At 43.2% G+C, this 27,799-nt stretch overlaps 1 protein-coding gene across 1 annotated transcript; it reads right to left on the bottom strand.

The window, feature by feature from the left end:
• Positions 1 to 133: 133 nt before the first annotated feature.
• Positions 134 to 27,799, bottom strand: LOC142090910 (ABC-type organic anion transporter ABCA8-like). Its single transcript, XM_075169419.1, has 39 exons — positions 27,612 to 27,799; positions 24,582 to 24,694; positions 23,842 to 24,052; positions 23,463 to 23,621; positions 22,425 to 22,525; positions 21,873 to 22,099; positions 20,923 to 21,061; positions 20,214 to 20,399; positions 19,494 to 19,626; positions 18,083 to 18,254; positions 17,260 to 17,318; positions 16,490 to 16,600; positions 15,829 to 16,004; positions 15,351 to 15,470; positions 14,886 to 15,024; positions 14,257 to 14,347; positions 13,524 to 13,663; positions 12,938 to 13,057; positions 12,227 to 12,386; positions 11,771 to 11,937; positions 11,212 to 11,339; positions 10,639 to 10,776; positions 9,978 to 10,091; positions 8,276 to 8,446; positions 8,002 to 8,115; positions 7,721 to 7,831; positions 6,872 to 6,940; positions 6,223 to 6,314; positions 5,133 to 5,253; positions 4,676 to 4,793; positions 4,321 to 4,412; positions 3,402 to 3,571; positions 2,863 to 2,938; positions 2,047 to 2,141; positions 1,338 to 1,457; positions 926 to 1,066; positions 676 to 755; positions 529 to 584; positions 134 to 403 (listed from the first exon to the last, which is right to left on the bottom strand). Exons 1-39 carry the CDS (start codon positions 27,724 to 27,726, stop codon positions 314 to 316), a joined length of 4,935 nt encoding a protein of 1,644 aa, XP_075025520.1. The 5' UTR covers positions 27,727 to 27,799; the 3' UTR covers positions 134 to 313.

The raw sequence follows: 27,799 nt of genomic DNA, 5'->3' as shown, positions 1-27,799 counted from the left end.
TCCAACAACGGAGCCCCCCACGCACAGCGGCGGTGCCTGCCTCGCTGCCTCGGGACCAGCGATTCAGCCCAGCAGGGTTATTCCTCAGCACAGCGCATCTTCATGAGACAGTCTGAGCAGGGGCACAGATGAATGGCAGGCGCATAAAAGCTTTATTTATTAAAATAATAATTTTTTTTCTTCGTCAGGCAGAAAACCTACAAGGCTGTATGTGATGGGACACAGGTAACCAAGTCCTAGGGCTGCACCCGATCACACATATCAGTAACACTGATGAAATACGCTGAATATTTTCCTTTGTGGCTCTCGGGGCTCAGGGGTGAAGCAGTCTCCGCTCCGCAGCCCCGTCGGATGCTGCATCCAGGTCGTGCTCCTCCGGGTCCCGGGTGAGGTCTATAAACACCTGCAACGTGCCGCAGCAGAAACGACCCCGTTATTGCCAAGGACTGACAGTATTTACGCAGGTCACAGGCTATTTCTTCTTTTTATACAGGCATTTCCTAACCTGTAACTACTACATCAACATACCTGTTGCAAAGTGTGCAATGACAAGCTGTACTCCTCAAGCCTGAAATTCCGTTTAGCTGCGGAAGGATGGAAAAGGCATCCTTAAAAAACGAATCCATATGGATAATTTGAAAGCAACCTTCATACTTATTGATTGTTTCCTTTTACCTGCTTCTAGCTTGGAGAAAGACTGGGACAGAGGTAGTGCATCTTCCATTGGTATCTTGTAGATAAGCAAAGAAGTAGTCCTGAAAAAGTAACAAAAAAATGAATTCATCATTTCGTGACTCAGCACCAAGGTTTAGAGGTGCTTGTAGGGTTACTGTACTCCCAGGTAAATTATTGAGCAAGGTCAGTAGGAGCAACAGGGCGTCCCAGCACAAATCCGGGCTGGGTGTGCAGCCCACGGGGTAATGACCTTTCTTGCCGAGCCGCGTGCGGGAAGAGGCGCAGAATTTCGGCGTGGAGAGCATCGCTTTGCCCAGTGTTCGTCGTTTTGACTTCTAGGTGATAACTCATGCCAAACTTACTTTTCAGATCCTCAAGGGAACCGATGTACCTGCAGAGGAGGGAAAACAGTGCTCAAATCATCATAAGCAACAAATAAAGCAATCATTGGATATGAGCAGCAGATGTACGTCCTCTTATTCATCATCTGTTTATACCACGCTGCTGAATCCACCTACCTCCTCACGGAACTATGTTTGTTACCCACTTGGGACAAACCAAACCCACATTTTCAATCAGATTAAGAAAAAAACCAACCAAACAAAACCCCCAGCCTAAAAATCAGGTGGCATCCCGGTGAGCGATGCGACCCTGGTGCCCACCGTAGCTGCCCCGACACCAGGATGGCCACCCGGTCGCACATCGCCGCTGCCTCCTCCAGGTACTGCGTGCTGAGGATGGCTGCCCGCTCCTTGCCTTTCACGGCGGTCTGAATCACTTTCCTGGGAACAGAGGGATGGCAGTTACTTCCCAGGAATAGCCAAAGAAAATCTCCTAGTTTATGTCTCCCTCCCAAAAAACAATTATAAAAAAGTGGATGACTATTTAAAAGACTTCAGTTATCTTGCATAAAGATGCCATGTGGATGCCAATGCTATGTTGCAATTTGTCATGTCCTCCAAATTTTACACTTTCAGTGTAAACTGTTGATGAAAAGCTAGAGCAAGCACTCGGGCTGCGTGAAGAAAAGGAAGAACTACCTATACTTTTTTCTCACGCTCTGAGGAAAACAGGAATTTGTGTCTTTTGTACCAAATGCATGGGTTCAGCTGGAGTCTGCTCAGATTTTTTGGGTGCACTACCATTAAGATTAAATCCGATGGTTAGCAAGGACTTACTGCCTGCTGAGTAAGGAGTTTAGCGAGTGGCACCCAATCCCCTGTGCATTAGGAAAAAGGGAAAATACAGATGTACTCTGCCACCGAGGCAGAACCTCTTCGCTTGCCCAACGGTTACTACAATAGTGAGGCGAAGAGCCCCCCGTTAAATCTGTTACACACTTCTCAGTTCTGCTAAAACGGGGCTGCTCACCACATACGGCGCTGCCCTTTCAGGTCCATGCCCAGTGACGGCTCATCCCAAAGCATTACGGTCGGATCTCCCAGGACGCTCAGCACAAAACACAGCTGAAATGGGAAAGGCACCGAGGTCAGGTCAGGTTTGCTTTTACTTTACCTGCAAAACTGGTGAGTTTTCCTGCTACATTTTAATCCCTGTGAATCTTTTAGAAGCTGAAGCTCTTGATTACAAAAAGCAGGAGGAACAGGAATTCCAAAAAAAAAAACAAACCACAAAACACCTCAGGTGTTCTTAGTTAACATTTTAATCTCCCAAAATCAGCTTTCCCCAAAACTCCCAAGCCTGGCAAAGATCTGAAAGTGGTTTTCCATCCCATTTACTGGCAGATGCACGCGATGGGGCATAAAGAGTTGATTACCTTGTAAATCCAATTTGTGGTTAGCATTCATTAAACACACAGCGGGAGAGTGGGGAAAGAGGAGAGGGGGGATCCTGCCAGGCTGGATTCAAAAGCTATTGATGAAAACAAATCATGCCAGGAACCCACTCTGCTGTACGTGCTTCCATGTTCGAAACCGTAAAGATCTTTCATGGGCACGCTGAATTTCCAGAAATTTTTATTCAACTAAAATTTTAAGCTTCACTCCAAGAAGAAAATTTCTACTTTGTGAAACAAAAAAATAAAGCTTTCACAACATCAAGGACTATATTCTGCTTTCTCTGACACCAGGACAAGGAACCCAAGGCATCGTTGAGCTTGAATGAAGGTTTTCTGTGCACCGAGTTCAAGAAGAGCGAGCAGGATTTGCTCAAGTAGCAAACACGTACCTTTCTGGCTTCTCCAGCAGGTAACCTCCTAGCTGGGGTTTTTAAATGCTTCTGGAGATCCAAGGCCTTTGTTATACTGTGGGGAATGGAAAGGAAAAATACTGAAATGACCGTGTCTGTCTGCTAACACCGTGGTCGGGGGTACTGAGGAACTAGAGACTAACGTACTTTTTTTGGCTGATATGCCTCACCTTGGGTTACTTGGTGATTTTATTCCTAACTCAGATGGTAAATTAAGGAATTTTTGCAGAAACTCAAGACAGTAAGCCCAGCTAATGAGAGAAGCGAGTTACTAATGTAACTGGCCATGAACTGGAGCAAGTTTGAATGTTTTCTGAAGTCTTTTAGATAAACCAGGGTGAAAATCTTCATAGACAAGGGACTGAGAACAGTATAAAGTAGCAGATCTCATCAGAAGGAGATCCTGTTTCTCCAAGGTAAAGATGCGCTGAAGGTGCTGCCTTTATTTGCAGGTTTGTCAGCAGAAAAACCTTTCCCTGTCCTATACCTCCTAGACCTAAAATCATTTGGCTTTGTACCGGTTGATGATAACAGCTGCATCTTCTTTCCTCATCCCTCTCACGGCAGCGTACACCTCCAGATGCTGGTGCAGCGTGAGGTCTGGCCAGAGCGGGTCCTGCTGCGGGCAGCAGCCCAGGCTGCGCTGCCCTGGGGAGGAGGCAGCTGCATCGCGGCCCGTGAGCAGCACCTGCACAAACACACAAGCCTCCGCGGTTGTAGTGCGTTATTCGGGGGTGAATCAATGAACCCCCTGGAAACGCGGTAATGTTTTCTCCTGTCTTGTGAGGAACCTCGTTAGCACGTGGGAAAGGAAGTCCAGCATCATTGGAGTGATCATCTCCATCTACCGTGGCTTCTGCTCACCTGAATCCAGGACAGCTTTTTCGTAAAACCAAACAGTATTTACTACCATAAAACTTCGGGTAATAGTACCAATATGAGACTATCTTTTTCTAGCAATACTTTTCTATTTCAAACATTCAGTCCCAAATCTGTAACAGCAATGGTATTTCCCCTCCCCCAGCACATGTCATTAATCATCCTGCACATAATTAAGTGAGGGATTGTTACTAGCCCAACCCTGTTCACATTCGTTTTCAATTTCCTGGTTTTGCAAGGCTGTTTATGAAAAGTGGTTTTTGGGTTTTTTTAAGATGTTAACATTTCTTACAAGGCTTGTGAAATTTCACGATGGGTTTCAAATGCACACTGAAGATTTTGTGTAGCTCAAACCCTTAAATCTGTAACAGTGATTTTGATGAAAACTAGAATGTACTTTGAGTAAATCAACACTTTCTTCTTACTTCTGTAAATACCCAGGGCTGCACCTACATAAATCCCCTGTCTTAAGGGCTGCATTGCCAGCTTGCCTTATCACATCCTTCTTTTATAAAGGCATCAAGATCAACCCCCAAACGCTCCAAAGGAATCACCTACCTCCCCAGCAGTCACCGTTACATCTCCAGAAATCATGTTTATAGTTGTACTTTTTCCAGCTCCGTTGGGTCCTAACAGACCTAATACTTCCCCTGGAAAAAAATATGCAAGAACTGTTAATAATAATTATTGTTAATAAGACCTTCTTCCCTGTGTGTTAGGCAATATCTGAAAGTACAGTAGGAGAAAGGGTTGTTCATTAACTTATCCCAATAAATTAAAACCATGAACACAGGAGCGCAGGTGTGTTGGGTCTGGTTGCACACAAGAAAGTTCTGACAAAAATATGGTCTCCAAATGCGACCTTCACATTAGATTTTAGTCATTTATAGGGGGTGCAGCAAAATACTTGAACCTTTTTTAACACTAAAAGAGAGGTTTTTGACAGCAACTTTCTTCTTTTTCTTAAAGATGGAACTGGCTTTCTTGTCTTCATATTCCTTGCGCAAACTGTTGACAACGATAACCGACTCCTGTGAAGAGATTAAGTGGGAAATAAAAACTCTCCTCTTGTCCCATGAGACAGCTCATCTGTTCTTACCGTTAAGTATGACTCTTTACAGAGAAAATTTCTAAATTAAAAATCCAGCAAACAGAGGAACAGAAAAAAAATGAAAAAAAAAACAACAGAATTGAAATAAAAATTTAGTGCCAGCTAAACTCCCTCTGCTGCAGGGGGACTGGGCTGGATGGTGAGATGTGTACTTGGACATCAGCAGGTCAGTAAATAATAAGTGCATGAGCTAAGAAAGCAGAGGCAGACCCGAAGATGAAGAATGAAAAAGAAAAACAAGCCCGAAGGCAGGTTTCACCTCCTCCTGCTGCAGGGAGACCATCGCGGTCCTCACCCTCTCCCTCTCCGCCTGGACTTCTGGGGACTCCTCCCCAGGGAGGTCCCTGTTCTGGCAGATGACCGCTCTCCTCTGCTGGATCCTACGAGTGGTGGAGGAGAGATGGTGTCACCAGGGATCGCTTCCAAAAAGGCTTGGTTTTACAAGTTTGTTCCCAGGGCAGCGCCAATGCAGCGCCCCACAAAATTTATTTGAATTCAGGGAGCTGTTCCACAGGCAGTGTTTGCTCAAATATTTATTCATAGGGAAAAAAAAAAAATCCCACTGGCATGCATGAGAAAAAGGTCAGCTTTAGCTTTTCTTTCATCACTAAGTATTGACTGGTCCCCTGCTCGACACATGCCAATGATCTCTTCAAGGAGAATTAAAAGACACGGGGCAGGTTTTCAACGCTCTTTGGGCATCTAACTCCTAGCTGAGTCACATTTGTTAATGTTTGACAACTTAATATTTTTTACAAATCTTCTCCCACATGACTCAGGTAGTCTGTCGTGTGCTGTTGGCAACAGATAAGCAGAGAGCAGGTAGCAGATGACCCCATCCTGACGAAGCTTTAGGGTAAATCTGCATTCTTCAGAGAGCAATACTCACACATTTGAAAAAGAGTTAAAATGTTGGATTTATATTTGTAACTATTAATTTAGCCAGCTGTAGCGAAATGTCCTGAAACCTCAGCTATGAAGCTTAATAAAAAAAAAGCTTAAATCACATTTTTTTATTCTCTCTAGGACATTGTAGTTCAACTGACCTTCTATTGCAACACACTGGGTGGGAATTTGCCTCCAGACACATTCAGAGAAACTCCAGGAAACTATAATGACCCAAAGGAATAGAAAAAAATCCCTCCCTTCATTCTCGATTTCCTCCCCTCCAGATAAACTTGGTAAAACTAAAAATATAAGCCACACTTTGCAAAATGTTTTTAAGTTCTCTCCTGCTGTTAGGGGTGAGCAGGAGGGTCCTGCCTGACTGTGCAGCACCGAGCCTATCCTGCAGACCGGGATAACGGTGGGTCGCAAGGCACCCCGGCACCCGGCTGCCCAGGACACACCTGAAGACGGGATCAAGTCTTGTAACTGCTTCTCCATATCTCATCTCCAAACAGCGCAGGAGAAAAGCAAAAATCACGCAATGGATGTAAGGCTAAAAAGCAATAATGAATTAGGTTTGTATGAAGACAAGGTAACAACACACTTGATTAATTTTAATTATAAGGGGATGCAGGGACCTATCTCATTTACTTCAGCTATTGAAAAGGTTCAAAAGGGGAAGAAGTTAAATTGATGCTTCGCATACATTTCCATCTCATATGCTGATCATTTGCAAAAGCCTTGACTTCATACTGCAGTTTTAGCTCAGATAATCTGCACCCCAGCAGACATCCTACAGGATCAGAGATCACATCTTTCTTTTGTAGAAGCAGCATTGGACTGATTAGTTGATTAATAATGTCTCTGCCTTATACACGAGCTCCACTTAATCCCCCCACCATTTTCCCACATATGGTACAGCATCCAGGGGTCACATGAGACACAAGCCTGTGATTACTTGGATGTACCTCCCCTGCCAACATTTAATGTGAAACTTTGACCACATAACCCATCCTTTTTTTATGGGGAGAGTTATACAAGCCCAGTGCAAGTCCATCGCATTAGAAGAGTCATCCTTTCCAAAACAATAGTCATCAAATTGCTCCTTACTGCAAAGACAGCTATGAAGATGTGATTCCATGATTCAGGAAGATAAATATTGTAAAACCATGTGAAATGCTACAAGAAAAAAAAACATCAGTCAATTAGAAAAATTCCTTAGCACGTTGTGCCTCCGTGCAGGGTTGGAGCAAGTGTGGGATGTAGGGATGCTTAGCTTTTCTGCAGGATGGGATTAAGGAGCTTTGATCTACACTTATTTTTGGGGGTTCATACTGCCTCAAAGAGCTGCAGCTTCCTTGGCTACAGCTAATTCAGAGGTGCCTCAAATCAGCCAGGTTAGATTGAATTTTTCCATCGTTGCTTCTCTCTTCCCAGTCCTTTTAAATACCCCCAGGAATGGTGACTCAACCACTTTCCTGGGCAGCCTGGTCCAATGCTTGATAACCCTTTCAGTGAACACATTTTTCCTAATATTCAATTTAAACTTCCCCTGGCACAACTTGAGGCCGTTTCCTCTCGTCCCATCACTTGTTACTTGGGAGAAGAGACCGACCCCCACCTCACTACAACCTCCTTTCAGGTAGTTGTAGAGCGATGAGGTCTCCCCTCAGCCTCCTCTTCTCCAGACTAAACACCCCCAGTTCCCCCAGCCGCTCCCCATCAGACTTGTGCTCCAGGCCCTTCACCAGCTTTGTTGCCCTCCTCTGGACACGCTACAGCATCTTGGTCTCTTCTCTCACTCCCCAGTCTGAAGCTTTTCTTCTCCTGTTGTCTTTTCTTATTCTTTACCTTTTTGACAGTTGGCACTTTGAGACAGGGAATTTGGAAAGCACCTCTTGCTTTTCCAGTTTGCACCATTAGGACCATTATTGAATTTAGTAGGACAGGTTTACTTACTGATCTAGAGATGGTCAACCAGCCCAGCAGTGGAAACACAGGAATCAAAGTAGAGAAGGTGAAGTAAAGTGCTTCGTGTAGGTCACTGAGCCTATAGAGAGTGATATTCACCTGGAATAAAGCAGAAAAAGTATTTTCAATATTAATGTATTGTTGCTAAAAAATAAGCTATTTGTTACTGATTTGGGTTATTTTGCTGAATATCAGTATCTTTGAAGCGAAACCTCAGGTGGCAAGATATGTAAATCAAACACTTCAGAGTGAAGACTCACTTCACTTACCATAACGAAGATGAAAGACCAAATGTAACGATTGCTTCGTCCCGTACGAAATTTAAAGGCAATTAAATAGACGAGGAGGACAAGAGATACTCCGTAACCAATGAGGCAAATGATCTGGAGGGAGAGACATGTCAGTGACTAGGAGATGGATGTGAGTACATGAAAACCTGCCAGGAGCAGCCTGCTTCTATTAGAATATTTAGTGCAAAAACTCACTGCGAAATGAGGGAGGGGGATTTATGTCTGCCCGTTTTCCCGCATGCAAAGAGCTCACCAGGGACAGCACGGTGCTGGCCTGCAATGGGCAGATGCGGTTGAAGAGTAGCACGACCCCGAACATGAGGCACATCAGGGTCCAGAAAAGTGGGACGTCCACCAGTGCCTGCCCGCACCAGTATGCTGAGGGGAAGAGCCCCGCGAGCCGCAGCTGGGCACGAGCCTGGAGCTGCAAAAGCAAATGGGAAGAAGGAGGTGATTCAACAGAGCCCAAAACATCATTCCTGCTCCTTCTCCTTCTCCATTACGCTCGCTCCTCTCTTCCCTGGCTGAGCCTTCCTCTCCCTTCCAAGCACTTTCATATAACCATAGAATCATTACGATTGGAAAAGACCTCTAAGATCATCGAGTCCAACCATCAACCCAACACCCCCATGCCCACTACACCATGTCCCTAAGAGCCATATCCACATGTCTTTTAAATACTTCCAGAGATGTGACTCCACCGCTTCCCTGGGCAGCCTGTTCCAAGGCCTGACCACTCTTTCAGTAAAGAAATTTCTCCTAATGTCCAATCTAAACCTCCCCTGGCACAACTTGAGGACATTTCCTCTCATCCTATCACTGTTACTTGGGAGAGGAGACCAACCCCCACCTCGCTACAACCTCCTTTCAGGCAGTTGTAGAGCGATGAGGTCTCCCCTCAGCCTCCTCTTCTCCAGACTAAACACCTCCAGTTCCCTCAGCCGCTCCCCATCAGACTTGTGCTCCAGGCCCTTCACCAGCTTCGTTGCCCTCCTCTGGACACGCTCCAGCACCTCCATGTCCTTCTTGTAGTGAGGGGCCCAAAACTGAACACAGGATTCGAGGTGCGGCCTCACCAGTGCCGAGTACAGGGGCACGATCACCTCCCTGCTCCTGCTGGCCACACCAGTTCTGATACAGGCCAGGATGCCGTTGGCCTTCTTGGCCACCTGGGCACACTGCCGGCTCATGTTCAGCCGGCTGTCAACCAGCACCCCCAGGTCCTTTTCCTCTGGGCAGCTTTCCAGCCGCTCTTCCCCAAGCCTGCAGCGTTGCCTGGGGTTGTTGTGGCCGAGGTGCAGGACCCGGCACTTGGCCTTGTTGAACCTCATACATTGGCCTCAGCCCATCGATCCAGCCTGTCCAGGTCCCTCTGCAGAGCCTTCCTACCCTCCAGCAGATCAACACTCCCGCCCAGCTCGGTGTGGTCTGCAAACTGACTGAGGGAGCACTTGATCCCCTCGTCCAGATCGTTGATAAAGACATTGAACAGGACCGGCCCCAGTACTGAGCCCTGGGGAACACCGCTCGTGACCGGCCGCCAACTGGGTTTAACTCCGTTGACCACAACTCTCCGGGCCCGGCCGTCCAGCCAGTTCTTTACCCAGCGAAGAGTGCACCTGTCTAAGCCGTGAGCCGCCAATTTAATAAGCCGCTAATTTAAATTCTTTTTTAGTTTTACTGTTGTTTAGAAACACATCATTCATTAAAAAAAAAAAAAAAAATCCTCCTGACCCCAAAATCTTTATTAACACCTAAATTGTTCTGAGCCCAAGCTGATTCCCTGAGATGCAGGATAGCGTGCTTTGGTACAATGTTGTACTCGTATGCCTATATTTCTTCTAGCATCCTACCTAGAAATGCCGGCCAGCCCACCAGCACACAAACTGCTATCCAGAGACATTGCATTTGCATTCACTTCTTGTGTAAGACCACTTCCAGCGCGTGCTTTTTACCTTGTAATCCTCCATGCTGCTCACTGCAAAGTGAGGTGGCAAACCAGCAGCCAAAATCAGCACGTAGCTGACACAGGTGAAAAAAATATTACTCTTTACTTCTGGTCTTTGTGTCTGCAGAAGAGAAATTCAGAAGTCATCAATAATCAACAGCTGCCCAGGGAAAATCTGCTAGCTCGATGCTTATAGGATGGTGAAACATGCAAGTGAGCAACAACACTAATGGCAAATCATTTGTGTTTAAGAACACAAACCAAGGCAATTAAAAAAACATTTAACATCTTTAAAATTACAAAAAGTATTGGAATTACTGTAAATTGTTGAGGATAGAGACCAACTTTTTGATGCTGATTCTTGGCAAACGGACGCTGAAGAAAGGTGGGGTTTGCAAGTATTACTCTTGTATTCCCACCATATTGCCACATAGCACAAGCTTAAATGTCTTATGGCACTGAAACCCTGTAGAGCTCTTAAACAGAAGAAATTCTGATTAAATAGCCCCAGTATTGACTGCTGAGCAATGCCCCCCCAGGAACTGGCCAGCAGTTGGACCCCAACCCTTAGATGTTGCTCATCCAACCAGGTGTCCAGCCCGTCCAGTCTTTATCACTTCAGCATGGCCATTTCAATTAATTTTCACCAAGAAAGGCAGGACACTCACACTGTAAAAGAGCTCACTCCAGATGCGGATGCGCGCAGTGGAATTGAAGAGCCTTAGGAAGGTGTTGCTAAGGATATTCACAAGCACGGGGAAACAGTTGATGGGTTCTGCACTGCACATGACCGTGAATCGGTAGCTCTGAAGATGTAAGAGCAAAAGAACGTTACCTTCGTGCCCGTGAGAGGTGAGAGCAGGAGCTGACCGCAGTGAGGGTTTAGAGAAAAGCAATGACAAAGGCAATCAGACAGTTTTATTGGTGGGACCAGAGAGACCTGGAAGTGCACTAACAGGTACTAACATGAGCAAAATGATCGATAAAGACAACAATTTGTGGAGAAAAGCACAAAAGACTTGCATTAGTGCTTTCCTTTAAAGATCACTGTAAAGAAGCATGCAGTGGAAAGAACCAAATATAATCCTGGTTTCCCACAAACAGGACTACTGATATTATTTAATATGTTAAACAAATATTCTCCCTTTTGCTGGTGTGCGTATTTCACTGTGCCTCATTTAAACACATTTCAGAAAATCCTGTTGACATACAGGATGAAAGAAGAAGAAAACATCACTCACCTTGCCTTCCAGGGATATTTTTATAGCTCCGTTATGTAGTGGAATGCTTGTGATGTTTTTCTCAAGAGTTATTTCTGGGATTATGTTTTGAGTCTTCAAAGCAGAAATGAAATCTTCAATTTCTGATCCTGAAATTAAGTCAAAACCAGAAATTAGAATAAGTACATTTTTTTTCTTTAAATCTAAACAGTTTCTTATAAACAAGTTCCCATTTGCAAAGCAGAGGTATGTTAAAAAAAAAAAAATTCAGAATCTTAGCAAAATTATATTTTCTCTATTTTTCCTATTTTAATTAAAACTGGTTAAACACAATGTATGTTTCCACAGTTAGTTTATTGCTTTTTTGAAAAAAAATTTCCTGGTTCATTATTCTTTTAAATACCAGCTACTTTGCTATCAGCACTAAAACTGGATTTGCTTTTGTTTGAAAGAAAACACTTCCCAAAGCCACAAATATATAAAGGAACATACAGTAAGAGTAAGGCAAGGGTGGTCTATCAACTCTACGAGGACTCAGAGTGGTGCAGAAAGCGAATCAACATCACATGTTCTTCTTCACCTGTATCATTGAAGATGAGAAGATTTGTTGACTTATTTTGAATTTTCTTTGCAGTGGGAAGAAAATATGAGCTAGCCGTGATTTCCCAGTTGCTGGAGCTGTCCAACAGTTGAAGTGCAATGAAAATCATAAGCATTGGAAGGATAAATACTCCAAAGAACAGCAATCTAGATGGAAAAACAGACCATAAGTGGGGCCAGGGAAACTCCACCTTTAAGTAATTGTGTTGAGAAAGGCAAGGGGAAATTTAAAACTTAAGCAATTCAGAGCTCTACCAGTAAATCCTAACTGTCCTTATTACTGCAGCTTGCAAACATTTCCCACCTAATTCTTAGCTTCCAAACACCTCCACCAGTGTTTAAGCCTTCCCTCAGTCACTCAAGGGAACGATCAAATCTTTTGGAAAGCACCAAGCCAGCACGGGGCTGCAGAGTAGGCGAGAGCTCCCGTACTTACATGGACCTGAGAAACTTCCCTTCGTGCTTTAGTTTTAAGAAGCGAACTCTCACGACGGCACACAGTTGCTGCCTCCAGAGCGCCATCCCGCTCAGTGCCGTGCTCCCCAGTCCGGAAAACACCGGGAGGCTTTGGTCTCTCTCCTCAAGGTCTCCGTCTTCTGCACGAGAAATACCATTATCCGCAAAGAGCGTTCAAAGGACACATTTTAATCGCAAACAATCAACAAGGATCTTCTGTTTTGAATAGAGGAACGCTTTCATTTTTAGCCAGAAAAGAAATAAGGGCAGAGAAAAGGGGCCATAATTTACCCAGAACATAATTTACATTGGTAAATTCAGACTGGCTGAACCTGGGCTCGTATGGCAACACATTCGTTACCTTCACTGGCCTTGTGAAATGCATTCTGGCTAGTTTATCTCTTCCCACCTCCTGGTCTGGGCCGTATACCCTTCAAAAGCAAATACCCTTTCAACATCAGCCTTAATTCATGTGCTTAAAAGCCTGTGGGAAGTTGAGACTGAATCATCTAGACTTCTTCAAGAAGATATCCTTCACTAAAGGAAAGTGGAATACAACTGCAACTCTTGACCTACCAAAACCTACCAAAATTCACATTTAACAGAGTCTCATTAGATATTCCATTAAAACATACATATGTATATGGAACCTTAATCGTGCCACACTTGCAAATGGGAGTCAATGTTTTACCTTCTTGACCAATGGCTTCCTTGCCCTCCAGCTTCAGGAAAACATCTTCCAGGGTTGTCCTGCTAACCTCATAATTAACAACCCCCTGCAAAAGACTGCTCTCGAGATGGCTGAACAGATCTGCACGATAAAAACAACCAGACTCAGCCCAGCAGCCAAGGCTAGTGTTGAGCAGAAACTCAGACTGGCATGATTAATGTTGTACCTTCTAGCATTCACATAATTAATTTCCATAACTTAAAAGCCACGGCAAAATTACTGTGCTCTTTAGAAGTAAGTAGGAAATTCAAATTTCTTGATTACCGTGGGCCTTCCTGGTGGGAGAAATCTCACCCTGAAACCAGGGGAGACTCAGTGGATTTTAGTTTGTAGATTAATTGGTGGATTTTCTTTTGTTCCTCTACAGTATTGATATTAGCATGTCCATTAGAGGCTTTCTTTAAGGCTGATGTCTACGCAGCTTTGGGCTTCCTAATCCCATGCAGTATGGTCAAGGGAATATAGTTACTCCCTTTACAGCAGCTTTGCTTTCGGCTTCTCCTTGGCTTCCCTTTGCAATCCTGATGCAGCGACAGGCTTTGCTTACCTGGGAAGCTGTCAGTGTTTTCCAGAGGTAGCATATAGCACAGCTCACCCCGCTTCTGTCCTTTGAGCACGGCATGGGGGATGTACTGTCTGACCAGGGATGATGTAAGCTCAGGGTCACACAGGTCATTTATGCGCATCCTGTTTGTATTAAAAAGCAATTGCTATAATATTAAATAAGAAAAAAAATGCATGCATCATCCATTTAAAATACAAAGGCAGCGGTCGTTCTTCAAGCCATAGGGAAACCTCCAAAACTGGGCAGCACTTCAGTGGGAAATTTATAGACGTCTGCAGTGCCCCTGGTTTTGCCATGCACGCGAGAAATAGTTGAGGTTAAGAATAATAATCGTGGCCAATACTGCTAAACCAAGAACACAGAAATTAAAATCCAAAGAAAAACAACTTTACATTAAAGCCATTGTATGTCATTCTGGCACCAGAGAGTACGTGGAAATTGCAATTCATCTTACTCTGGTCCCCTTTTGGCTGAGAAGGAGGTTGCAAAGTCATGTTAGCTACATGCTCAGAGCTTTCAGGATTGGGTTCCAAAGAAAAGCAGCTCGCTATCCAAAGCAAGATATTTTTGGCAGCCTCAAAAGTTTTCTAAAATGAATTGTCAAGATTTCTATTACTCTATAAAGAAACGCTATAGAGACATAGACTCTACACGAAAACACACCAGCTAGAAGCTTTTTATAAAAAGATCGATGACCAAAAAGAAAAGGATTTACCTTAAGTGATAGCCAATTCCCCATTTTCTCTTCAAGTACAGAGATGAGCCAACACACTCTAATATCCCATTTGAGAGAAAAGCTTTCCGATCTAAGGAGGTATGAATATAAAGGATTTAGGGGGGATTTACAACAGTGCAGTAGACTGACCTCACTCTGCTCCTTCTGAACTCAACAGACATTTATATAATGAAGTTGAGAGGAGTAAAACCAGGCCAGTGTTGAAGTTTTTTTTCTTTTTGAACTGCTGCCTTTCTCCTAAGCACCAAGGTTAATCTTTTAATTATGTATTCTTACAGTCTTGTGGAAAATTTCCTATGCAGCCCGGGAGCAATAAGGAAATAGGAAAGATATTAATTCAGACAATATCACTAATTTGTGTTGGTGCTGGTAGTGTACATCCAGATAATATGCAATTGCTTCATCCTGAAGCAGAGCACGAGCAAGGTCTGGGAAGGGCATGTCAGTCCAGTTTTAGCCTTTGCTCAGCCCAGGTTGAGTGGTCGCTATCAGAAAAATGTGTCCAGCGAGCACAGATTGCATCGTGGCAGGACCCATGCGTGGGCTCTGCAACAAGAAACCCTCGTTTTCAAACCGTACTCAACCACAGTGTGAAAATCTGGGCTCACCAGCATGAGCATCAGCCTCCTCCATGGACTGGGTTGTGAAGAGCGTCACGCGTCCAGCCTGGCGTTCCTTCAGAAGGTTCCACACGTGGTGCCTGGAGCAGGGATCCAACCCAGCCGTCGGCTCGTCTAAAAGTAACACCTGCAAAGGCGAACAAGATCAGACCTCCATGTGTCCAAGCCGGCATTTCCATGTTTACATAATTTTATTTCATGCTTTTGATGATCTCACTCTAAGAATAAAATGCATCCTCAAATATCCGTCAGTTTTATTGCTCTTTCTCCTATTACAATATTATTGCCGTTTTCATTTAAAATACAGTTCTCATTGACCTAGATTCCTCGATCCTTCCAGCAGCCAAGTAAATTAGTAGGGAAAAGTACAAATGTCTGCGTGCCAAATCAAAATGCAAAACTATGCAAAAGCAGTATGCAGTGTGTGTGTGTGTAAATATGACCGGTCCCTACCTGAGGATTCCCTAAAATTGCAATTCCAAGAGATAATTTTCTTTTTTGTCCCCTACTCAGAGTATCGGCGCGGATGTCCTGAAGGTCGGTGAGATCCAACATCACGAGAACTTTCTGCACCTTGGCAATATACAAAGAAAAGAGCCAGATTTCTAAAGCACATTTTAATTTTAATTAATTAAAAATTTTAATTCGCATTTTAATTCATACATAGCTACAGACAGTAGAGGAGAGTGTAACTTCAAGATTTTAAAATTATCTACTTTAAATGGCTTTGCTTTGAGATAAGTACTGCAAATCTGAATTATAACTCTTATGACATGAGGATAAGAACGAATTGAAAAAACACTTCTTTCCTAAATACGGGTTGTTCTTATTTCCACAGAACAAGATGCTGGTGATAATCTTTTATAAAGAAAGCTCAAAGCGTCCAAGACGCTGTAAAACAGAGGACTGCGACTGATAAGCACATACTAACCTCTTGCTCTACTTCCTTCCGCTGAATCCCCTTGATGTGAGCAAAAGTTCTCAGGTTTTCCTTCACCGTTAAGGCTTCAAAATGCAGATTAAATTGGGGGCAAATCCCAACCATTGCCTGAATTCCTTCCATATCCTGTACTTCAGACACTTTGTAGTTGTATATCATTGCAGAACCTGCACACAGGATTGAATGAAACAAATTTCATACTGTACAGTATTTCCCAGTTGTAAGGGGAAAGCAGACTGCTGTGTGTTCATACCTTTGACATTAATTCCGGTATTGTGGGTGTTTTTCAAGTGCATATAAAAAAAAAAAGGCAAAATAACTTTGTGTTGTCCAAATCTTTAATACCATGCAAAAATGTTTCAGAGCACCAAATCTCTCCCTTAAGAACTAAGACATATTTCCTATAGGTATGCGGCTCATGGAAAACATCAGGCCATCCAGATGGAGAAATAACCATCTGTGTGTGCTTGCACACATGAGCGTATCCACAAGAGACACATCAGCCCTGAAGCTCGTGCTGAAGGAACAATCTGCACTGACAAAGAGCCAGACTGAATAACCAAGGAAAACTTTTTTTTTTTTAATCTTTACCCCCTTACACTTGAAAAAACAAACAGCTTCTCCTCTTCAGCATTCAGGTGCATCATCTTACCTGCTGAAGGCTTGGAAAATCCACTGAGCACATTTAAGAGAGCAGTTTTTCCAGATCCACTGTGACCAAGTAATGCAGTGATCTGGCCTTCATATATATTTAAGAACAAACCTAGAATAGAAATAGGATATCATTAGGATGGAAGTTTGTGAGAAATAAACTTGCACCCGCAGCTTGCTGCCCAGTATGGCAGAGGAGTGACTTTTTTTTTTTGAAGCTGAGAGGCAAAAACACAGATCTAAAAACATGAGGTGCATTTTCAGAAGTTAGGACTAAACTTAGGAAGGGACTTGCAGTCATGTCTTGATTGAACTGAGGGAACAAGAGTATTAACGTCAATATTTAAAGAATTTTGACTTCTGGTTTCTACGAGGTTCATAACCTTTTATTTTAGCGTGGCTCGAGAGAGAGTCCACAGAAAGAGAAGAACCCATAGCCTTCCCAACGCATGAGATTTCAAGAGTTATTTCCAAGCGGCCAGACTTTGCTACTTCATTTCCTTTTAAAAAAAGGACTTATTTTGTATTTTTTGGGGTTGTTTGGGTTGGGGTTTTTTTGCAAAGAATTATAAATAGTAATTTTCTGAAGTGAACAGGAAGATAACAACCTAGTAGAAATTTGCCAGTAATTTACCTCAGCAGAAATAACCATTGCAAAATGCATTTTAACAGTGCTGGAGGCACAATTAAGTACATCCAGTACATTTCAAAACAGTCTGGGTTCATATCTAGTGAAAAATGAAGTTAAAAGTATTCCAAAACCTCTCTTACCCCTTAAAGCTTCGGTTCTCTTGTCCTTCTTCTTGTATATTTTTTTAATATTGTTTAGTCTAAAGGAAAGGTAAGCAAGCCATTACTATTGAATTTCACAATTTTGGCATGTTTTCTCTGCCTCGAAGTAACCTTTGAAAACTCTTGGAAGAATATTTCTCAACCTCCTCCTCAAACTGGTCCTGCTCATTACCATCAGGGGTTAGCGTAATTCCATCTGAAGGAATTGGTTTATATAATTCATTTCTTGTACACTTAAAAGCAGAGTTAACTAATGTACTTGTCTAAAAGATGTTTAAAAGGTTTCAAAGACAAACTCCATGAACACTTAGTGAATGAAGAGGGAGGCCCTAGGGAATGAGAAAACACGTGGTTATATAACTAAAAGGATGACCTAGCTATTATTTCAGTAGATTTATATTTGCTTTCTAGTAATAAGCAGTGGACAGCAACAGCAATGGGCCAAACTAGCCCCGTAAGGATGTAAATAACAGCATCTTATGCAGCACACTCCAGCAGCGGTGTTCTTAAAGACGATGGTGAAGAGGAACAGACTCACTGCTGCTGCTCTGCAAAGAGGAGATTGCTGGGCAGCAAGTCGGTCCCTGGCACAGAAGATACACCATGTCCAATAAATGTTCAAACCCAGCTCTGGAGAAGAATGAAACACTGAACAAACCCTCCCTTCCACGTATTTGCCATTAACCTTATCTGTATATGTTAAACGGCTCAGTCTAACATTCACCGGTGCAATACAGCTATGCTCTCTAGAGTCAAATATATCGTGTAGCGTTATATTTTTCATGCCTACAAGAATCTTTACCTGATCGCTTCCTTTCCATTGAAGCCTGGAGGCATCGGCTCGGTGTTATTGCTGAGGATAGGGTCGTGGTTGCTCTCACTGCCAGCTTGCACCCCCACGTACCCGCTCCTGGGCCTGAACCAGTACGACGGTCTCAGGAAGAACGTAGGTGGATATGGTACTCCGTACTTGCCTAATTCAGAAACAAAGAAGGTGAAATATCAACTAAAAACTTGTCCTGGTTTTGGCTGGGATGGAGTTGATTTTCTTCCTATTAACTGGTATAGTGCTGTGTTTTGGATGTAGTGTGAGAATAATGTTGATGACATGCTGATGTTTTGGTTGTTGCTAGGTATTGTTTACGCTAGTCAAGGACTTTTCATCTTCCCATGCCCTGCCAGATGTGCAGGGGGCTGGGAGGGAGTGTGGCCAGGGCAGCTGGCCCAGCTGGCCAATAGGCTATTCCATACCATATGACGTCATGCTCAGCATATAAGGCTGGGTGAAGAAGAAGGAGGGGGGGCGTTCGGAGTGATGGCGTGTGTCTTCCCAAGTAACCGTTACGCGTGATGGAGCCCTGCTTTCCTGGCGATGGCTGAACACCTGCCTGCCGATGGGAAGTGGTGAATGAATTCCTTGTTTTGCTTTGCTTGCGTGCGCGGCTTTTGCTTTCCCTATTAAACTGTCTTTATCTCAACCCACGAGTTTTTCTCACTTTTACCCTTCTGATTCTCTCCCCCATCCCACCCGGCGGGGGGGGTGAGCGAGCGGCTGCGTGGTATTTGGCTGCTGCCAGGTTAAACCACGACAAAACTGCTACGTGTCAACTCAACTTTGATAAATGCCATGTCCAGCACCTCTTCCTCTACAGCTGCAGAATACAGCCTTTTGGCAGATTGGTCAGTTCTGCAAAGTTATCCACTCGTCCATACCAGTAAATGCAGGTGGGGAACAGCCACAGCAAAGACCTCACTGACCACCTCTTTGGTCCAGAAGTTATAGAAAAATCAGGTCAAGTTCTACAATATCCTTTTAAACCCAGTGGTTAGGGCTGCTGGAGTAGATGTAAAGGATCTCAGTGCCTCGCTGCAAGATCTAACGTTCCTTTGGGAGCTTGTTTTTGAGGCAGGGCCAAATGAGGCAGCTACATTCACCTAGCTTCTGGATTCTTCCCAACCATTTTTTCCTGAGCAACACAGCAAACGCAGTTTTCAGCCCCTCACATAACGTGGCACAGCTTATTGCTGTTAAGATGCAGTTCAGCAACCTGACCAGCTCACTGCCAGGACACCTTTTTTGTTGCTCCACGTAGATTACAGCTTTTTCAGCTCTATGCCACCGCTTCTTGGTCAGCTTTCCCCCTATGAGGGGAGAGGATTATAGAAGAAAAATGGAGGGAAATTTGTATTCTTTCCTTCACATTTCTACTTACCAGGCAAAACCTTATCAAAGTAGATGGCCAACAGCAAATATAAGACACTGTCAAGGGTCAGTATGATGTACAGGTTAAAGAAAGGGTACAATTCTGGTGTGGAGGCTGATCCATATTTTTCTAATTTTACCATCTAGAGGGGAAAAAAGCACAAGTCAGATGCAACACTTCCTTTAGCCAGAAATACTACGTGCAAGCCACACTGCTGCGTCATCATGACCATTTTCACCAGAAACCCATGCCCACTCGTGATCATGATGCTGTTTCCAAGCAGGGCAACACTTTATTATGACCACAAGTATCAGAAGTGCTTCAGTAAGCTGAATTCAAAACTGTGCAGAAGAAGTTACTACAGCAGAAAAGTGAGGCACACAGTATTTGCTGGGGCAGCACTTCAAGACCTCACACTTCTTGCAGATCTTGGTGCCCACCAGACACATCCCACTGCTGCAATAATTTTCCAGAGATCGATATTTATCGTATATACAGAGCTGGTAAAATGTGTGATGCGGTTGAGAGTCTAACTATATTTGTTATGAATTAGCATGTAGTTTTTGGAGCCAAGTTTTCTTTTTACAAAGCATCTAGGGCAGAGGGGCACGATCGGGTCGTTATGGCAATGCAAATCATGTATGGCAGCTACTGTTATCTGGCAGAAGTCTGCACCATGTTTGCTGTGGGCTGAACTTTTATGATGTGCTGGCTTTATTTTGAACGTACCTTTGAGATGCCAGCTGTAAAGGCAAAAGGACTGAAGAGATTAAAAATCCATTCCGAAGACGGTGGAAGTTTTTCAAACAATGTCAAAAAGCCCAGCAATCCAAAGATGATGTGAAGGACAAATCCCACGAAACTGGCAATATTTGGCTGCTTTACCAACGAGCTGATCATGAAACAGAAGTGAATCTGCGGCAGAGAAAACCAGTAATTAGCAGGATGCATTTCTGCTGGTGATTAAGGAAAAAACCCAACATGAAAATCCAACAAGAAACATTAGGGACCCAGCTGAGTTTCAGTTGTCCCCTATGGATGCACGTGGCACATCACAAGGCTTGTGTCATTCAGCAGACAGCTCTGATATTTAGGGCAGGTCTATAGGGGCAGGCAGATCAGACCCCGCTCAGCCTCCCGAGGAGGCTGGATGCAAGGAGGAAGCCCTGGCCCCAGGGCACACAGCATCAGCCTTCCCGTTAGTGCTGGTGTTAGCATCTCTCTTTACTCTGATTTCGAGTCAGAATCTCCTAAAAGGTAATAGGAGTGATATATTAGCCTACCAATTATAACAATAAATCCCACTAGTGGAGAAGTTTTTGTAACTTTCTCATATAATGCCCAGCCCTAGAGTACTCTGGAGTCTTTGAGATTTAGGTGTTTTGATTAGGAAATGGAAAAAATAGTGCATCATTTAAGAACACAAAAGCAGACTTACAGATGCTATGCCATAAAAGAAATAAAAAAAAAATATTTCAAAAAAGTTGTGATCACAGATGACTTCTCTAATCGTGATCAGTGTCAGCAGACTTGCCATTATTGCAACGTAAACGGTGTACAGCAAGCTCCAGGATAACCTACAAATGAAGGCACAGTTATTTTTGCCTCTGCACATGACAGCACATGCCATTACATGGCCAGTACAAGACATGCTCTTTTGAATTCAAATATTTCATAATTCCCAAAAACACTTCCATTTACAGTTTCCAGACTGGAAAGGTGCAAGTATCACTGTCTTGCACCTACCCAAATCTCTGCAGATGCAACGATGTCAGTAAGGAGCCACAGGGCATCTAAGCACAGGCTCTGCAGCCAGGAACACTTATTCTTACGCTTTTCCTAATGATGTGAAATACTCATGCTCAGAAGGCTTTGGAAGCCTGTTTTGATAGATCCTATGTCCCCCTGTGCTTCGTCATTTGCAGTTTTCTCCAAAATTTGTTGTTTCTTCACTTTTTGTGTTCTCTGTGTGTATCCAGCCATTTCCTGGAGGCAACCAACACCTCAACACCAAGAACCTTGCTACACGCATCTCTGCTACATGAAGAGTGCTCTTTCTCTTTTTTTTTGGGGAGGAGAGCAGAGCTAAGTATAACAAACAACAAAAAAAGTCCTGTATCAGAGCAATGTGCTTGGAAACTGAGGTCCTCCAGCAAACGGTACATTAACAGATAAAAGCAGCAAAGGTTTTGCTTCAACAACATGCAAAACTTGGCTTCAGAGAGCCCAGACGTATGGTTAGGCAATTGCAAATGACTGCTGCTGGGGTCTGGGGAATTACTGAGCGGTGGTACCAGACCCACACCCATCCTGCAAGCTAGTATACATCCTATATGCATAAGATAATATAATTCCTGTAATGACACGGTTTATTTCTATGAGACTTACCAGAATGCGATATCTTGCAAACCCATTGTTCTCATTAATACCTTGAGCTTCTTTTTCTCTCTTAAAACTTTCACTGATAAAAAGTACATATATGGGGAGAAACACAATATAATGTAAATAATGATCCAAGTATAATGCACTTTATACACATGTTTGATCGGGGGTGATTTCAGACGAACGCCGCTAATTGACTTCATCTCTTCCCAGACAGAACGGTTTGTTTTCATCTAAAGAAGAGAAATTAGCCATTAATTTGACTTTCTGTAATGAAACAGCCAACATCAGAACAAACAGGTTTTCATAAGCACTAAAATTATTAGTTTGTCAATAACAATGTTACATTTATAAGTGGCAAATAACTTCAATATTTAGTACCCTTTTATATTGCCTTGTAATAAACAGTAACGCTGCCTTGAGCCATGAGAATGATCTATCATTCTTTTAGCTTTTGAATCACACGATGTATTTAAAAGTTTACATAGATAAACTTAAGATAACATAGATAACTCTGGAAAGAATAGAAAACGTATTTTCCATCATGATCACACTTACTTCTATGACTGCTGCATCAATGCTGGACTGCACTGATAGGAAACCCGCATACCAGTACAAAGGGACTTTGCAGTAACTTGATGAAAAATCATAGCAGGTATCTGTGGGTAAGAAAAAGAAAATGAAGAATTTGATCTATATATTTCCGTACATATGTGTGTATATATATGCTTATGTACATAGGAGGGCTTGACTTAAGAGAGAAATCAAGATTTAGTTTTACTCAGCCTTTTTCCTGGAGCAGCCATTTTTCTCCAAGAATAATGTGGGATTGGGAGTTGGTGGCTTTGGCTTCATGGGCCACCTGGCGTGGCATCAACCTCATCATCACAGCGCAGAAGAGCCAGCCATGCTCAGCTCTCCTATCTGGGCAGGAGCCCGGGCTCAAGTACAGCAACCGTAAACATGCCCAACGCCGAGGGCAGGAGAGGAGCAGCTCTAGGAAATCCAGAGCACACTGGAGCTGGGGGCACATCCGCGACTTGTGTAGACAGAATAAATAGCCTCTCCATCATTTCCATGTTCCAAGACCAGTTCTTAACAAAACACTTTTTTTTTGCCCATCAACTGATGAACTCACTTGATTTTGTTATCTAGTAATAAGCTTACTTTTTGTTTCGGATAGTTTACTACTTTTAGTCAGTAGATAGGGGTATGTTTGGTCAACGAAGAAGTAATGTGGACAAATCTGTGTGCAGGTTTATGTTTCAATGTATTAAATATATATCCATGCACTATATGTTAGAAATACATTAGTGCACACACGATGCTCATTTTCAGGGCACGATTTGACATGGTAAGACATAGAAGGGAGCGGGACATGAAGGACTGTGGATAGCGTGTATATGTTCTTAAAAATTTTTTCCCTGACATGTGTTTCCTTCTAAGCGAACAAAACCTCAAATCCTAATTAATATCTTTCTTGAAGCATTTAGCACATACAGCCTTGATCCCTTCTTAGTGGCATGGCAGCACAGAGATCCAGCTAAGCATTTTTTAATGTAAAATCAAGTTCTCTGGCTTGATTTATTTTGTTACCGATGTGTTCAAAGGCATCATCTGGAGATACCACACTGTAGCTTTGAAATCTGAGACGGTAGGAGAAGTCATCGTTAAAAACAACACCAATAATGTCTTTCTCCAAAATCGCTCTTGTTTCCATTTTTTTCTCATTTTCCATCTCTTTTATTATTATACCTGTCATTAAAAAAAAAGAAAAAAAAAGAATAAAATCATGACAGCTGAAACTTTGGTTAGTCATGCAACAAAATGAAAATGTGCACCGGCCACAATTTGTACCCTCAAAAATTGTATTGTCTAAATCCTTTTCGCCCCCCACCACAACGAAGACGTAGGTGCCCACAGTGTCGGGGTGGGTTCAGACCCTGCAGCTACAAGGATTTAAGAGCAGTGTTACCCGTCATCGCAGAATCCGAAGCCACTTTGCTCATTATTTGCCTGGTGGTGTTTGTTACAGGTGTGTATGCGAGTGTAACTCCCACAGCGTTAAAGGCAGGATCATCTAATCGTCCAAGGAACTTGTAAGGGATTTCTTGTCGCGGGTGGTGGAATAATATACTTGATGATGTTTGTATTATCAAGAGAAAAACCACCGATGTAATCCATTCCTAGGCAAAAGGAAGGAAATGTAAAGGTGAGTGGCAGCACAGCGACTTGGAGGTTGGGTGGTATGGAAAGTGTCTTCAAGGACCTTTCTCATCCAGCGCTGATCTGGCTGCACAGGCTGGCTTCTCCAGCCGTGAATGCCTTCTTTCTATAAATGAGGAAGAGCTATTTCACAGGTGTAATAATTTGAAAACATGAGGAATGTTCCAAGTGAAAACCATGTTTTCTTAGTCCCAGAGCCAACGAGGTCTGCTGATAATTTTACACCAGTAATCGTGAATGGGACATTGTGTTCTTCTGGACAGTGCAGAAATGGGATCAACAACCAAAAGCAACAAACCAGCTTTGTAACAAGCCCTTATTATGCCGTGATATTGTAGTGTCACAGGAAGAAGTGTCACTGCTGACATTTTCCAGAGAACCACATTACCAGCTGAGGCTTCTCATATATCACCTAGTATAAAAACAATGCAATGTAAAAATACTTCATAGTGGAAATCCTAACTTCCCTTTGGAAGAACCAATACTTGCCTGAAAACTTTCTGTCTTCATCCTCCACGCCAGAAGAATATTTTTCCATAGGAGAGCACGGGTTTGCTGAAATATTTTTGAGGCTCTCTTGAATATCCCCTGCATTCTCCCGGCTAGGATGAGAAAGAAAATATCATTTAGAATAAAACAGATCACTGGGAGTTAATATATTTGCTCAGGTAAATGCCACTTCAGAGGAAGCCAATACATGCCAAAGGTTAAGAGCTTTTCTCCATTTTACAATTTGGACAACCAAGGAGAAGTTTGAAGGAAATAGTCCAAGATCACGCAAGGGGACAGAGAGCTGGGTTGGACTCAGCTGCCTCTTCCATGTGCACAGATTCATCCTTCTTCATCCCAAAGAGGCTTTGTACAAAGAGGCATTCAACTGGCTATAGTTTGATTCTTCATCTACATAAAATTAACAACAGAAAAGCCGGTCTGTCCTGTACTAAAAATGTGAGAGGATTGAATACCATATAGAAGAAAGAAGATATAAATTTTACTTTTCTTTTTTATTCAAAATACTTAAACACACATGACCTGCAGTTGTCAAGTCCATCTCCTGAGTGCAGTAGCTCTGGTTTACGTTGCACATACAGCTGAGCCTCAGATCCTGCATTTCGTGCAATGAGTTTATGTCTCGCCTTAGACATGTGATTTGTTGGCAAACCACTGCTCATCTGCTCCAGATATCATAACCAGACCCTAAAACATCCATATTACATATGTGCCTTCTCCCCACATCGTCTATAGGGGGAAGGCAGCTGCCACCCAGGAGGTGGTTGGATGCTAGAAGGAGCCTAAAATAGATGCTGCCAATGTCTCCCTTAAGCAGGCTGGTAAGAGACCAGTTTGTCATGTTTTCACCCAAATGCTAATATAACGAATTATAACTCTTGTATAGCTAGGGAAGGGCAGCATTAAAACACCAATGTGCTTCTTTATATCCTCCTAAATACTGAGCAGGGGGTATTTATTGGGGGATATTTTTATGAGGAATATTTATTTTGGCTCCAACTTTGATCATGTGGCCAAGAAGCAAATATCCTGTGCAAGAACAACAGCAATTTCAGAGTGACTGGTTTCAGGACCTTCCCAGAAAGAGAGAAGGGGAGGGAACCTCAGAACATGTTTTTGTATTTTAATCCTTTAAAAATGCTGAAACGAAAAATCAAAGCAATCTCAAAGGCATCGTGCTCTTTTCCCCTTGGACATCGTTTCCTGATTTCATGGATTGGGCAGCTGGAGTTAATAAATGGTTCTACTACTCTGTTCCCTTCATTGTTTGTTTTTGGAAGAATTAAATATTTGCGTACTCCAGGGGCGGTGGATCCAGAATCCCTGTTTACCCTCTGACTGTTAGCACAAGGTTTATCTTCTCGGTGCTCTGCTTTCCCTGCCTGGAGCTTTCTCCCGTGCTTCCCCATCGCAGCCTATGACGACGGTTAAAGGCAATTAGGAAGGGATTTCTAGGAAGTGCTACTTTTTTTTTGCTCAGGTCTGGATTTCAGTCATGGTGAACTGAAAGCAGCAGCCCAGCCCGGGATGTTGGGGCAGTAAACAAAGGTTCACGCTGGAGTATTTGGATAACACGGAAAACACGATGGTCTTGTAAAAATGGCACCGAATCTCTACAGATGTAACAAACACTTCAGTAAAAGAAGAGATGGAGCGAATCTAAAGATTTTTAAAAATTCCTACTAATTTTCTATCAGTTTTAATCTTATTTTTGCCTTTGGAGCAAGAAGCAAATATCCCTGGAAGCTGAAACATGAACCCAGAAAGTTAAACAAATGATGCTGCCTGCAACTGCTGTGCGAACTTCATCAGGAAAAATTTCAATTTAAATTAGATATCAAAAGACACAAAACATAAGCAGGAGAGATGCCTCTACAAGACCTGAGATTCAAACCTGCAGATTCAGAAGACAAACATCAGAAATGTATTTGGAGGCAACGGTGTTTGAGAAGCCTTAAACCAGTAAGAGCATCACTCGTAAAACTGGGTGTCTCTGGAGCATTTCCCTTGCGAGGGCTCAGTAAATGCACCCAAACTTCTTGCTCTCCAGGAACACGCTCCTCAGCACTGCAATAGCTTTTGCTGGGATCCTGTGTCCAGCTCTGCTATATGAAAGGGCTGTCCCAGGAAGGCATGTCCCATATCACCACCTCATTTATTTACCGCCTCAGGGATTTCCTATCTGGCACCTCCTCAGACTTCTTTTTCCTCTAATAAAAATTTAACAAAGCATATTGTGACTAAATCCGAAAAGCAAGTTGCTCTTCAGGAGTACTGGCAGGAACCTCTCGATGCTGGCTACGAAGGAAGCAACGTGTGATGCATCGCGTGCCGCCGGCTTTCCGAGAGCCAACGATTAATCCCTGCGCGCGGGGAGCGCAGAGGTGAACGTGCTCTCTCCATATCCTTCCTGTTTGCCACTTATTGCAAACACAAAAAACTATATCTGGCCCCTACGCAGCCCTGTCTTTACCTCCTGGTAAATACAAGACAGATTTGTACTGACTCTACTCTTTAACACACAGTTTTTGAAACTGGTTTTTTTTTTCCTACTCTCAATTCGAAAAAAATAGCTCTAAGCCTGCCCTGTATCAAAGTTCAACACTTTAATTCACACAGAGAAGTGAAATTTGGGGGTCCACTTTTTTAGCAGCCTTTCTTGGTGATAGCAAGGCTGGAGGAGGGGGAGCGAAGGGAGGGATTGTTAGCTGGGAGGATCCAGCGCTCAACCTGTGGCTCTTCGCCTAGAGCCAAGTACATCAGTGGCGAGAATCAAAATCCACGTGCACCCAGAAAAGCAGGACATTTTTGCTCCTTTGCCTCTTAAACATTTTGATGCAAAGCTCAATGTTTGTCAGAGAGCAGAGCTGGAAAGTACAGCTCTTATGCATTCAGCATAACACTGTATTAAAATAATAAGGAAAAAAATTCATCACCAAACCACCCCTGCATGAAAATACTCCAAGTACAATTTTTCACTTAACAGAAGAGGAATATGAAACTCCTTACCTGATAATGTGTTTTCCATTAGAAATACGTCTCCTTCAGCTCTGAGATGTCTGGGCTCTTCATCTCTTTGCAGTCCTGGAGAGGGTTCAAGGCTGTAGCCCAGCCCGATGGCCATGCCCCTCTCCAGCCTGACGTCAGAGTCCGGTCCCGGCGGTGCAAACGCTCTCAACGCTTCTGGAGCAACAATC

The sequence above is a fragment of the Calonectris borealis genome, chromosome 20, assembly GCF_964195595.1.
Source record: "Calonectris borealis chromosome 20, bCalBor7.hap1.2, whole genome shotgun sequence".
Taxonomy (NCBI): Eukaryota; Metazoa; Chordata; class Aves; order Procellariiformes; family Procellariidae; genus Calonectris; species Calonectris borealis.
Note: the sequence above shows the minus strand (reverse complement) of the source record. Positions and strands in the feature narration are given on the sequence as shown.

Bases quoted from the DNA above. Each gene is read 5' to 3' on its own strand.
- LOC142090910 (XM_075169419.1), bottom strand. From the start codon at position 27,726: ATGGCCATCGGGCTGGGCTACAGCCTTGAACCCTCTCCAGGACTGCAA. The intron at 4,794-5,132 runs GTGAAACCTGCC...ATCTCTTCACAG, and splicing joins TCTCCCTGCAGCAGGAGGAG to GAGTCGGTTATCGTTGTCAA. The intron at 2,142-2,862 runs GTACGTGTTTGC...TTCCCATTTCAG, and splicing joins CTGCTGGAGAAGCCAGAAAG to CTGTGTTTTGTGCTGAGCGT.